The 13125-nt window shown below is 40.8% G+C and overlaps 1 protein-coding gene across 6 annotated transcripts in view; it reads right to left on the bottom strand.

Annotated features, from left to right (window-relative positions):
• The window catches only part of NRCAM (neuronal cell adhesion molecule), a 94271-nt gene that overhangs the window by 69516 nt on the left and 11630 nt on the right, over positions 1–13125 (bottom strand). For 4 of the 6 annotated variants that reach the window (XM_018552541.1, XM_018552543.1, XM_018552544.1 and 1 more), the window contains 3 exons: positions 12089–12259; positions 11168–11224; positions 7040–7151 (listed from right to left, as the gene is read on the bottom strand). In XM_018552541.1, the coding sequence (XP_018408043.1) occupies positions 7040–7151; positions 11168–11224; positions 12089–12259 (340 nt within the window). The remainder of the gene's footprint in view (positions 1–7039; positions 7152–11167; positions 11225–12088; positions 12260–13125) is intronic. The other 2 variants (XM_018552542.1, XM_018552546.1) reach the window with 1 other exon arrangement.

The following is a 13125-nucleotide window of genomic DNA, read 5'->3' as shown; positions in this document are numbered from 1 at the left end:
GGCCGAACATGATGAGCATGTTCGGCCGACCCGAAGCCACGCGAAGCAAGCCGATGTACGGCTGAAATCAGCCGTACCAGCCTGAAGTGAATAGCCGCAAAGTGTTTGGCTCACTTCACTTCAGGTCGGTCATTCACTCGGCTGCCTACGGCAGCTTAGTGAATAGACCCCAAAGTCTCAACACGATTCATTTACTGCAGCAGTATGCAGATATTTTATAAATATTTTCCGGGAACCTCAGATCAGACCATGATTGCCCCTGAGGAAGAATAGTGGAGTATTTTAAATGTTCTGGGAACTATTCACAGAACCCTGTAATTACAGGGAGGCACTATAATATATCTAAGGTACTCTGGCAAGCTGTCCAGTGGCAAATGATGACAGTGGAGATTGTGTGATATACTTGCAATTCAATTAGTAACATTGTAGGTGCAATATTCTGTCTGGATTAAGGCCTTGTTCACACCAAGCGCAGAGCAGGTGCAGAGCAGAGCAGTTACAGACCGGAGCAAAACTGTCCAATGTATTCCAATGATTTTTTAGCTCCACTTCACATCGCAGCGTTCAGTTCCAGAGCAGGTAAAAAAACTGCAGCAGTCCCTATTTTACCTGCTTTGGAACGCATGCAAACGCATCAAAAACGCCTGGAACGCCCATTTTAAACAAAAAATTTTTTGTGTTTTTTTAACCAAAAACGGCCCGGAACGCATCAAAAAAGCGGCACAACCCACTGCACTGCGTGTGCAGAAACCTGAGCGGATCTGCTCTGCATTTGGTGTGAACAAGGCCTAAAGCATATCGTGATAGTTATTATGCAAGGTGTAGCTGTTCTTTTCCTATTTATACAACACAAGACAAATGGATAAAACAAATCATATGACCTGCAAAGAGAATAGACCAGGAAGTGATCTACTGCTTGTCCAAAATGAGTGTGAAAATCAAGCAGCAGTGGCTGAACTACTGACATGGCTACACACTGGCATTACTGCAGTCACAGGCTCACCCACTCATTACAGGGCTAATTAGTCCACTAATAAGGACTAAAACTGGTCTGCGTATAACAGAGACTTAAAAAGCATGGTTATGAGTATTCCTTTTATGTATAAAACTTGGGACTAAAATATAGCAAAAATAAGAAAATGCAAGCTGATGCATCTCTGTGATTATGCTACAGACATTTTTTTTAAACCAAAAAAACCCCATTGTGAACCACGTATACGCTTGTTAACCGATTACTAGGGATGCACCGATACTAGTATCGTTATCGGTGCCGATACCGAGTATTTGGGTGAGTACTCGTACTTGCCCAAATGCTCCGATACCTAGCACGAGTACTTCCTGTATCAGGAAGCCGGGCAGCGCATTATTACAATTCAATTCCTGATTGGCCATGCTCTCACGTCACTTGTGATGAGAGAGCATGGAGCCGACTTCCCGGCCAATCAGGAAGCCGGGTAGCGTGCAATGACGCGCTGCCCAGCTTCCCGATTGGTCAGGAAGCTAGCAATTCCGGAAGCCGGGCGCCGTGTAATGACGCGGCATTCTGATTGGCCGGGAAGCCGGCGTCATGCTCCCTCGTCATGAATCATAATAGTAAGAAAGTGACCTTAAAGCATTAGTTTGTATTGCTTTAGAAAAAATGTGACCTGTCCCATTAAGAAAAAGTATCAGTAATTGGTATCTGCGAGTACTTGATCAAAAGTATCGGTACTCGTACTCGGTCTTAAAAAAGTGGTATCGGTGCATCCCTACCGATTAACCACAAAAAGTTATTTAGTATGTAATGACTTGAACCAGTATGTTTTTATAATTAGAAATATGTGACACTACAAGGAAAATAATGGAGTGAGAGCAATATACTGTATTTTATACATTGGCTTGTAAAGCTGTATGATAGCAAATGAAGATATGTGATGGAATAGGGTATGAGCTTGTAAAGCTGTATGATGGCATATGAAGATACGTAATGGAATAGGGTGTGAGCTAAGGCTCCATTCACACAGGGTGGTCTGGCATTTCTAGGGCAAGAACTTACGGATTCCTGCAGCAGGAATGCCAGGTGTACCCGTTCAGATGTGCCCGCTGTATACATTTAAGTAAATGAACGGGACACCTGGGAATCCTGCCACAGGAATCCATAGGTTCTTGCCGCAAGAATCCCAGAATGCCTTGTGTGAATAGGGCATTAGACATGCAGCAACAGGTTAATAGATGGAGGAGATATAGAAAAATACAGGTGGTAAAAGTCAAACACTTTGCAAACATACAGTGTGCACTTAATGTGGTTAGTATGTCTTATGATTCCATAGCAATACAGTTAATGATGGCTGAAGCTGCATCATTACTGGATTTGGCACAAATATGCATCTGTACAATTCTAGTGAACTCCGGTAATCATATCATATTATGTTTTATGACAGAACTGACATATTGTTTCAGTCATTGCCATTTATACTCCCATAATATTCAAGCTTTTTACTAATACATGACTAGGTTCCGCTGATATCTCTAAAATTCTCAGTGAATCCCCAGCAGGGCAATTACAGGAGAGCTCTCAGTCATCTACGTATATTATTACTACACATAGTTTCCTGGAAGTGGCTCCTGAAGGGATTTCTACAGCCCAGGCAGCAGATACTTTCCAGCATAATCTGTTTTAATCAAAGACAATGGCTGTGTTTTGACAGGTCAGGTATAAGGCCTACATGTGGAAAAACACTGCTTTACGCCTGGCAGCAACATCTCTGAATCTCCCTGTGAAGAGCCTGATATTTCAAAGCAGGCGCCTGTCAGATGAGGCTGCAGTTTCCATGACAATAAAGAAGATCAAAGCTGGAGGCTAAGCCGGCCTTGAAAAAACACATCTTAAAACTGCTATTGTTTTATTTATAAACCTTTCCAATAAAAAAGGTCCTGCAAGTACAAATAAATATACCACAGGCGTATTAGTATCTACAAGTACTAAAATATAATGTAAAACTGGCATGTTTTTAGAAAAATTTATAAATAATAATTTAACATTTAATCTGGTTTAATGATTTTAACAATTTTTCTGTAAAACAGATCTTACCCTCATTGCCCTCTACTAAACAACAGCAAGACCCTGCGTACAATGTTTACACTTTCAAGGACACTATCCTACTAAGCAGAAGCCACAAAGTCTTACCGACAGCTTGTGCTGCATGTGACTATGTGACTTCTGTAATTACATACCCCGGTATTTGAAAAACTCAGAAACTTCTGAAAATATGTATTTTTTCATATTACCATACAAAAGGATAAAAACATGGAAATGCATCAGTATGCATAGTGACTGATGAGTGTAGTAACTGAATTAACATGTTAACTGATTTTTTTCAAAACCATCAAATGGTAGGGATGCACCAATACCATTTTTATCAATACTTTTTCAAGTAGTCGCCAATACCAATTACTGATACCGTTTTGTTTTTTTTAGTGTCATGTGACAATTTTTCCAAAACAATACAGACTAATTATTTTAGGACAGTGTTGGATTGCCAGGGCATGGTCGTTGCTGCAACCGCTGCGACCCTGGTAGTTCTGCCATTGACTCCAAGCTGTAAAAGGACTACAAATCCCAGAAATACATTATATAACAATGCAGAATACCACCAGCTATAGAGGATTACAAATCTCAGCAATACATTATACATCAATGCAGAATACCACCAGCTACAGAGGACTACAAATCTCAGCAATACATTATACATCAATGCAGAATACCACCAGCTGTAGAGGACTACAAGTTCAAGCAATACTTGAGAGAATGCAGAACAATATGAAACTACATATCCTGCGTTGCTCCAGAGTGTTAGCATGATGTCTCCAGGGTCTCAGGTGGACTGTGCAGGATCCCAGGTGGACTCTCAGGTGAGCTGAGCAAGCCTTCAGGAGGCTGCGCGGGCTCTCAGGTGGGCTGTGCAGAGCTCAGGTGGGCTGTACTGGCTCTCAGGGGGCTGTGCGGGCTCTCAGGTAGGCTGTGAGGGCTCTCAGGTAGGCTGTTCAGGGTCCCAGATGGGCTGCGCGGCGTCTTAGGAGGGCTGTGCAGGGTCTCAGGTGGGCTGCGCAGGGTCTTAGGAGGGGTGTGCAGGGTCTCAGGTGGGCTGTGCGGGATCTTAGGTGGATTGTGCAGGGTCTTAGTTGGACTGTGCAGTGTCTAAGGATTGCTGTGCAGGGTCTTAGGAGGACTGTGCAGGGTCTTAGGGCTGTGTGGGCTTCTAGGTGGGCTGTGCGGTGTGTTAGGAAGGCTGTGCGAGCTCTCAGGTGGGCTGTTCAGGCTCTCAGGAGGCTGTGTGGGCTCTTCTGATGGGAAGCTAGTATGATAATTTCCATGACAATAAAGAAGATCAAAGCTGGAGGCTAAGCCGGCCTTGAAAAAACACATCTTAAAACTGCTATTGTTTTATTTATAAACCTTTCCAATAAAAAAGGTCCTGCAAGTACAAATAAATATACCACAGGCGTATTAGTATCTACAAGTACTAAAATATAATGTAAAACTGGCATGTTTTTAGAAAAATTTATAAATAATAATTTAACATTTAATCTGGTTTAATGATTTTAACAATTTTTCTGTAAAACAGATCTTACCCTCATTGCCCTCTACTAAACAACAGCAAGACCCTGCGTACAATGTTTACACTTTCAAGGACACTATCCTACTAAGCAGAAGCCACAAAGTCTTACCGACAGCTTGTGCTGCATGTGACTATGTGACTTCTGTAATTACATACCCCGGTATTTGAAAAACTCAGAAACTTCTGAAAATATGTATTTTTTCATATTACCATACAAAAGGATAAAAACATGGAAATGCATCAGTATGCATAGTGACTGATGAGTGTAGTAACTGAATTAACATGTTAACTGATTTTTTTCAAAACCATCAAATGGTAGGGATGCACCAATACCATTTTTATCAATACTTTTTCAAGTAGTCGCCAATACCAATTACTGATACCGTTTTGTTTTTTTTAGTGTCATGTGACAATTTTTCCAAAACAATACAGACTAATTATTTTAGGACAGTGTTGGATTGCCAGGGCATGGTCGTTGCTGCAACCGCTGCGACCCTGGTAGTTCTGCCATTGACTCCAAGCTGTAAAAGGACTACAAATCCCAGAAATACATTATATAACAATGCAGAATACCACCAGCTATAGAGGATTACAAATCTCAGCAATACATTATACATCAATGCAGAATACCACCAGCTACAGAGGACTACAAATCTCAGCAATACATTATACATCAATGCAGAATACCACCAGCTGTAGAGGACTACAAGTTCAAGCAATACTTGAGAGAATGCAGAACAATATGAAACTACATATCCTGCGTTGCTCCAGAGTGTTAGCATGATGTCTCCAGGGTCTCAGGTGGACTGTGCAGGATCCCAGGTGGACTCTCAGGTGAGCTGAGCAAGCCTTCAGGAGGCTGCGCGGGCTCTCAGGTGGGCTGTGCAGAGCTCAGGTGGGCTGTACTGGCTCTCAGGGGGCTGTGCGGGCTCTCAGGTAGGCTGTGAGGGCTCTCAGGTAGGCTGTTCAGGGTCCCAGATGGGCTGCGCGGCGTCTTAGGAGGGCTGTGCAGGGTCTCAGGTGGGCTGCGCAGGGTCTTAGGAGGGGTGTGCAGGGTCTCAGGTGGGCTGTGCGGGATCTTAGGTGGATTGTGCAGGGTCTTAGTTGGACTGTGCAGTGTCTAAGGATTGCTGTGCAGGGTCTTAGGAGGACTGTGCAGGGTCTTAGGGCTGTGTGGGCTTCTAGGTGGGCTGTGCGGTGTGTTAGGAAGGCTGTGCGAGCTCTCAGGTGGGCTGTTCAGGCTCTCAGGAGGCTGTGTGGGCTCTTCTGATGGGAAGCTAGTATGATAATTTACAGCAGTGGGTTAGGGTAAGATGTACTTCAGTGCGAAGTGTAACTAGAAATCCAATAGCAAGATTTTGATGGGGTAACCAGAGGTGGCAGGTGGTCCAAATTGCAATTATATTTGCACTACCACTGGTGGCCACTGTAATTGAACACTTTGCCATTGTAACCAGGCAATCTGAATGAGTGCCTCCTCAGTTCAAAGTTGCAGGAACAGCTACTAAAATACTCAGCTTCCTTCTCTGAGCATGTGCTGTGTACAAAAGAAGAAGAGCTTCTCCTTTATGGTCAGCCAAAACCAAGCTGATTTAGATTGGTGGATCAATGGGTGGTAAGGATGTACATATTTTTGTTTTGGCAATCTCTTTACAGACAAAACAAGGCCCCTACATGGCTGCTATGGCTGTAGTTATGCCCTTGACTTTGAAATTCACATTTACCAAACACCTCTTGAAAATACACACAGAATCTATCAGCACTTCTTAGTCATCTGTTGATAATGTGTTTCCCCTTTTTTGATGGCCTATATTGTTTTTTTTAGGAATAATGTGTATAGCGGAAAAAAATAATTGGATTTCCAAATACAGTAAACTCCCAGTTAGCCAGAGCTAACAAATGTTTAGTGCTCACATGTCTATCAAGCAACTGGCAAAAAAATTGAGGACATACTATGTCATAATATGGGGACTTTACTGTATAAGATTTCAACCACAGATGACTCAGCCCTTTTACAAGACAAAGTCTACAGATCCCTTGTTAGACAAGTTTGAAAAACAGCTGTCATGAGATTTGCTCAATGGACTGACATCTGTCACAACAAGCATGCCACTTTTACCATACTACTATGACTAAACAGAACAACTGCAATCTCAAATACACCAGCAGATGGTACTGTATGTGAATATACAGATTACAACTCCTGGTTTCCTAAAAAAGCGAGCACCGCTTATAAAAAATGTACTATATGTAAAATGTTCTGCTGCCAATAGCAATCAATCAGTTACCTTAATTTATTTCAACACCGCATTATACAAATGACATTGGAATAGAAATTCCTTTCAGATGAAGAGGTCATTTAAAGGCTGTGTCCAATGTTTTTCCCTTATAACTATCTTAGTAACATAACAACATATAAGAAGAACTTCCAAGCAACTTACAGTCCTTCACCAATACATTCCAGCAACAACACTTCCCCTCTGAGCACAGTTCTGTTACTTGTATGACCAGAAGGGACCAGAAGTGATGGGCTTCTATTATCTGCAGGGCTGTCTAGTGGATAAAGAAAAAAAAAAGTGTTACAAAACTAGAATAATATAACAGAATACAGACTAGTATGACCTGACAAATATTTAGACATGGAGATAATTAGATAGGGCATGATCAATCATAGAAAAGTGAATAATAGTTACAGATTGCATGCAGAGACACCTAGGATTTATTAAAAGTTAATTAGTATTCTACTTATAGAGACATGGGAAAGAAAGATAAAGAAACGCAAATTACATTGACTTGTCTACATTTATAAAAGATGAATTTTTTGTTTCATTTTTTTCAGTGGTTTTAATTTAGTCGACTATTATTTCTCTAAAAGGACTGCTCAAAGAAAGTCTTCGAGAAAATGAAGAAGTACAAGTGACAGACCTGGATTAGCTGTCTTTTTAATGAACTATCAAATGCGTGATTCACAAAATAATTAGCATAAGCCCCCCTATGGAGCCTCATGTCTTATTTATGGAGCTTTCTATACAATGACTTGGAGAAGGCATATGAAATACAGTTTTTACTTGATTATGCGAACATAGGGACACACTACATCTAGCTTAGAAAACATAAATAAGACCCCTGTGGAATTCCAATATTCAGCTTTAAAATGATTAAAAACATTCCCAGCAATTCCTTAATCATTTATACCTAAGCCTACAAAAATAATAAATAATATGCTTTTTAAAAAATGGCAAAAATAAAAATAAAGTTTTAGACATTTTGAAACGTAATGTTGGAAGACATGTTTGCAGCACAGCACACAGTACAGCGTATTTTCAACGTATACAGAGTAACTGTGCCTCCATCCAATCCATACTGATATTTCTATACAGACAGTCCCAGCAATAGTACATAATAGTTTAATGTACTATTGCTGCGATTTGCTGTATTCCTCTATAGCTGGTGTTATTCTGCGTTGCGCTATATAATCATTATACAGCACACTGCAGAATACCAGCAGCTACAGAGGACTACAAATCCCAGCAATAATAAATTCTACAGCGCAACGCAGAATAACACCAGCTACAGAGGACTACAAATCCCAGCAACAGAACATTATAGTATAATGGACTATTGCTGCCGTTTGTTGTATTCCTCTGGGATTCGTTGTCTCCTTTAAGCAGTGGTTCTCAACCTGTGGGTCGCTGTGTGATTTCTGCTGTGCTAGGTGAGAGTCCTCCTCAGCCCTCTCCTAGAGCAGCAGTGTCAGTTCTCCCGCCACGCCGCCAGATGTCGCTGCAGCAGCCACATCATCCCTACATTTTGCCGTTGGGGGTCACCACAACTTGGCAAATGTTACCAACGGATCCCGGCCCTAGAAATGTTGAGAACCACTGCCCTGCGCCCTTTGTGGTTAAATCTTTTCTCCACCAATTTTAGGTGGTTCTTGTTATAGAGTTTACAGTAAAAAGTTTATTGCTGATGTTGCCATCACCACTAAACATTTTGTACATCATAAAATCATATCCCCTCTTAATCACCTCATATCTAGCGTGAACAAGTTTACATTTAGCAACCCTGTCTCATTTAGCTCCTTAATTAGTTTAGCTGCCATTCTCTGGACTCTCTCTAGCTCAAGGACATCCTTTCTGTGGATTGGTGACCAAAACTGAACCACATACTCAAGATGAGGCCGAACCAGTGATCTATAAAGTGGCAAAATTATTGCTTTATCTCTACAATACATTCCCTTTTTAATACAAGACAGCACTCTGCTAGCATGCCTTGTTTGTCGCAATTGTTGGCATTTGCTGGCATTGCAGGATATTATTCAATCTGTGGTGTACTATGACCCCCAAATCTTTTTCCATTTTTAACTTCCCTAGTGGAGTTCCCATTAATGTGTAATCTGCTTGCCTGTTTTTAACCCCAAAATGCATTACTTTACATTTTTCAACATTAAACTTCATCTGCCATATAGTTTCCCATTACCCTAATTTATTCAGGTCCTCCTGTAATGTTATATAATCTAATCCCGTGTCTATTACCCTCCCAATTTTAGTATCATCAGCAAACAGAAACATGGCTATTAACACCTTCCCCAATATCATTAATAAACAGGTTAAACAGTATGGGGCCTAGCACAGAACCCTGGGGCATGCCACTCTCGACCTTAGGCCAATCTGAAAAAGAGTATCAATGTATGTATCAATACTCTCTGGACACATTCCTGTAGCCAGTTCTCTATCCATGTACACACCATTCCATCTATGCCCATAGCTCACAGCTTGTATATTAAGCGTTTATGTGGTAGCGTGTCAAAAGCTTTGGCAAAATCCAGGTACACCACATCCACTGGCCTTTCGCCATCCAGATCTATACTTACCTATTCATAGAATGTTAGTAGGTTGATCTGACAAGAACGGTCCTTCCTAAATCCATGCTGATTATCACTTATTATACCTTTGTCATGAACAAAATCTACTAAATAGTCCTTTATCATTCCCTCAAACATTTCAATTCGTATAATTATAATGATACAGATGTTCCTCACTTACCGACTTACCTGTTTTGCGACCACTCGCACTTACGACGGACCCCCCCGATCGACCTCCGACCTCGCGCGTCAGCGTCAGTGCGACGGGTCGCCGGCGGAAGTGACATCCCCCGATCTTCACTGCAGGTCTCGGTAAGTATTTCCATTGCCGGATGTACAGTACACTGTTCGGTACTGTACATCGGCAACGCTATACAGTACTGTCCTAATGCAGTACAGTACTGTATAGAGTTCCTCACTTAACGACCAATCCGTTTAACGACCTGGTCGGAGGAACGGAACTCGGTCGTTAAGTGAGGAATACCTGTACTATAATTCTGCTTTGGCCATCCTACACATAGGAAACCTACCTTATCATGCACAAATCAAAATAACAATGCAGATGCATATCAAGCTTCCACCAGTGTAACATCATTCCTTTATCATTCCTGGCTACCTCTTCTCCTCTCTAAAAAGTGTGTGCTAAAGTGTTTTCTCCCTCTGCCCCTCACAAGGCCTAAGCCTGAAAGTACAAGCTTTGTAGAAAGTAGGCATTTGCATGTGATCTTTTGGAGAGCTGCAGTGGCTTTGCAGGGAGGTGTCTAAGAACACGAAAAGGTAAGAGATGACACCACAGAGGTTTTGCTATGCATCTGCACTACTATCATCGCTATTATTAGCCTAGAATCACTCCCCTCTGTTTCTCAGCGTGAATCATTATAAGCAATAAGTCATCATTACTGATTTATTGCTTGTGCAGAAGAGAAAAAAATGGTCATTATTTTAGTGAATGAAAAGCTGGAGATCCTGTATGCTGCATTATGTGAAAAATGTAGGGACTACAGGAGTGTGAATTAAAAAAATAAAAATAAAAGAGAAGTAAAGCCAAACATTTTTCTGGCTTTACTTCTCTTTGGGTCACAGGAGTACATTTACTAGTTTACTCCTGTGACCCAAAGTCTGCATATAGCAGGCTAATGCACACTATATGCTGACAGCGCAGAGCCTCACTACAGCCAGGAAGGTTCCCGAGTAAGAGCCAGTTGTGCCAGCCCCCTCCACTATCTGTCTTTCAAGTGAATGCTGGAGAAACAGAGAGGGAGAGGGGAATCCCAGCGGGGAGTGGTAACTGACGGTTACATGATCGCTGAACTCTCAGTATAGAGCCGGCATCTGGCAACTGCAGTGTCCAATGCCAGCTCTAAGTATTGGGAAGACTATATTTTACTCTCCTAATAACTCTCCTTTAAAACAACAGACTATATCTAGACCCACTTGTATAATACTTATGTTTAGAATAGTTATCTTATTTTCCTCCCCTTCCGCATCCGCAAAAACATGACTAATTCTACGTATTAAAAAAATGGATATTTCAATTTACCCCAAATTGGGTGTTCTAGTAATAGTAACATTTTTAACAGGTTGTACTATGACAGACAGGGAGTAAGAAAAAGTGAAGTAATTATGTTAGATGGATTAAATATGGATTTTCTTAACTAATTCTATTATGGTATTAGATGCCATTTTTTTTTTCAACACAACTCACCACCATAAAAATCAGTGTCAGTTAAATTAGCAGCTATAGTTTCATTCATAGAATCCGCTAAAAGAAATAGAACATCATAAATATTTCACAGTGTAAGATGAGTGTATAACTGTTAACACAGTAATATAACAACTATAAGATGGACATTTTGTAATGATTTATAACATAATGTGGGAAGCTGGATGTAAAGCACTATAATAGGTAAATGCCTGGATGCTCTCAGGCAGAACATTGAAGCCGGGCACTCACAGGACTTGAAAAGAGAATATGTGCAAATGTGCAGGTCTAATTGTGATCTGACCTTTTTTAAAAAAAAACAAAAAACATTTAAAACACACACTTATGTATCTGTGTGCCTATGTACTGAAATGCACAAAAAACAGTCCAATACTATCAGAAACCTTAATACTGTAAGCTCATAAGGAAAACAAATAAAACTGCCTTTAAATTTCGGTAGAATATTGTTTTTAAACAAGTGAAATTTGTTTTTTGGGTAGCACTACCAGGATGCTGGCAATGCTACATCTGGTTTAATGCCCTCCAGATTTAAAGCTGTGAAGCACACTGATAAAATAAATTTTCTTTTTTTTAAGGGCTTACTCCATAGGGATAAGCCTCTGAAGATGACCTTTAAAAAAAAGCAAAGCAAACTGGTTGATCCAAAGATTTTTTTTTTACAGTTTTCTTAAATGTCAGTAACAGAAATCAAATCATTCTATTGTAAAAATCTGTTGCTGCATGCATCCTAATTAGAGTACTTAGGGCATGTATTAATATGGCGATGTAGCAGAATTTAGCTTCGGAGTATGAGTAAAGTCAATTGCTTTGTCTGTCAGTTATACAATTTAATCATTGCTCATTTAGCAAAAAAAACCAAAAAAAAACCCTCAAAAAACAACATATAACAATATTGCAACTTACTTCCTAAAACCTTTAAGGAAATAGGTTGCTTCTGGTGAATAGTCTGAGTTAGGTTAAATCTTGCATAGCAGATGTAAAAATCCCGTGAATCTTCTGGCTGAACATTGGAAAAATAAAGATCGCCATTCAGACCTTGGGAGACCCTTCCATTCTGAGGTAGTCGCTGGAAAACTGGGAAAAAAATGGTGATGTTAAGGTCATTTATGAATACTCCTTGTTCTACTAACTTTATGTACAGTAAAGTGGTAAGTAAAGAGTAGCTATATCACATTTTAGAAGACACCTGCCACAAAATAACTACTGCAATGGTTTTTGCACATCTGTGAAATCTGGGACCATCACGTCAATCCAAGTTAGTTCGGTTGTGCTTGGGGGATTGACTGCACTAATAGGAAAGACTTTACCTATAGCATCCTTACATATAAAGCAGACATGTCCATCAAAATCAGACATTTAATTTACAGCCAAGAATTAAATCAACGTTTTTCCAGTGCCCAGCTAGCCCATTGCCTGTCCCACATCAGCTATTATGACCTTTCTTAGATGTTGTGTCCTTTGTAGGTTCACACTCTCAAGCTGTCCGTGCCCTCTCCCTGCCGATACCTATCAGAGTTAACTTGCTAAAGGAGTATAGAATGTGAGAGGGGAAGCTGTGCGGACTTCAATCATCCGATCATATGAGAACAAAAATCCAGTTGTTTTACTTCCCCTTGGACATGACTGGGTATTCTTTGCAAAGCAAATGTTCACTTGGCTTCACCTCATTCACTAAGCTAAGTGAAAATTCACTTTGTAAAGTGAATCAACTTCATTGTGTTTTTAATACCGTATATACTCGAGTATAAGCCAAGATTTTCAGCCCATTTTTTTGGGTGAAAAGTGCCCCCCTCGGCTTATACTCGAGTCAGCGCCAGCGCGTCATCTTACTTACCTCGCCAAGCGTCGCGTCACTGCTGCTCCGGTGTGCGGCGCTCCGAGCGGGGTCATCTGGCAGTCTCCGGGTCCTAATTTAGGTGGCCGGAGACTGCCAGATGACC

The sequence above is a fragment of the Nanorana parkeri genome, unplaced genomic scaffold (assembly GCF_000935625.1).
Source record: "Nanorana parkeri isolate BGI_ZX_2015 unplaced genomic scaffold, ASM93562v1 scaffold91, whole genome shotgun sequence".
In the NCBI taxonomy this organism is placed as follows: Eukaryota; Metazoa; Chordata; class Amphibia; order Anura; family Dicroglossidae; genus Nanorana; species Nanorana parkeri.
This window is presented reverse-complemented; position numbering and strand designations above follow the sequence as displayed.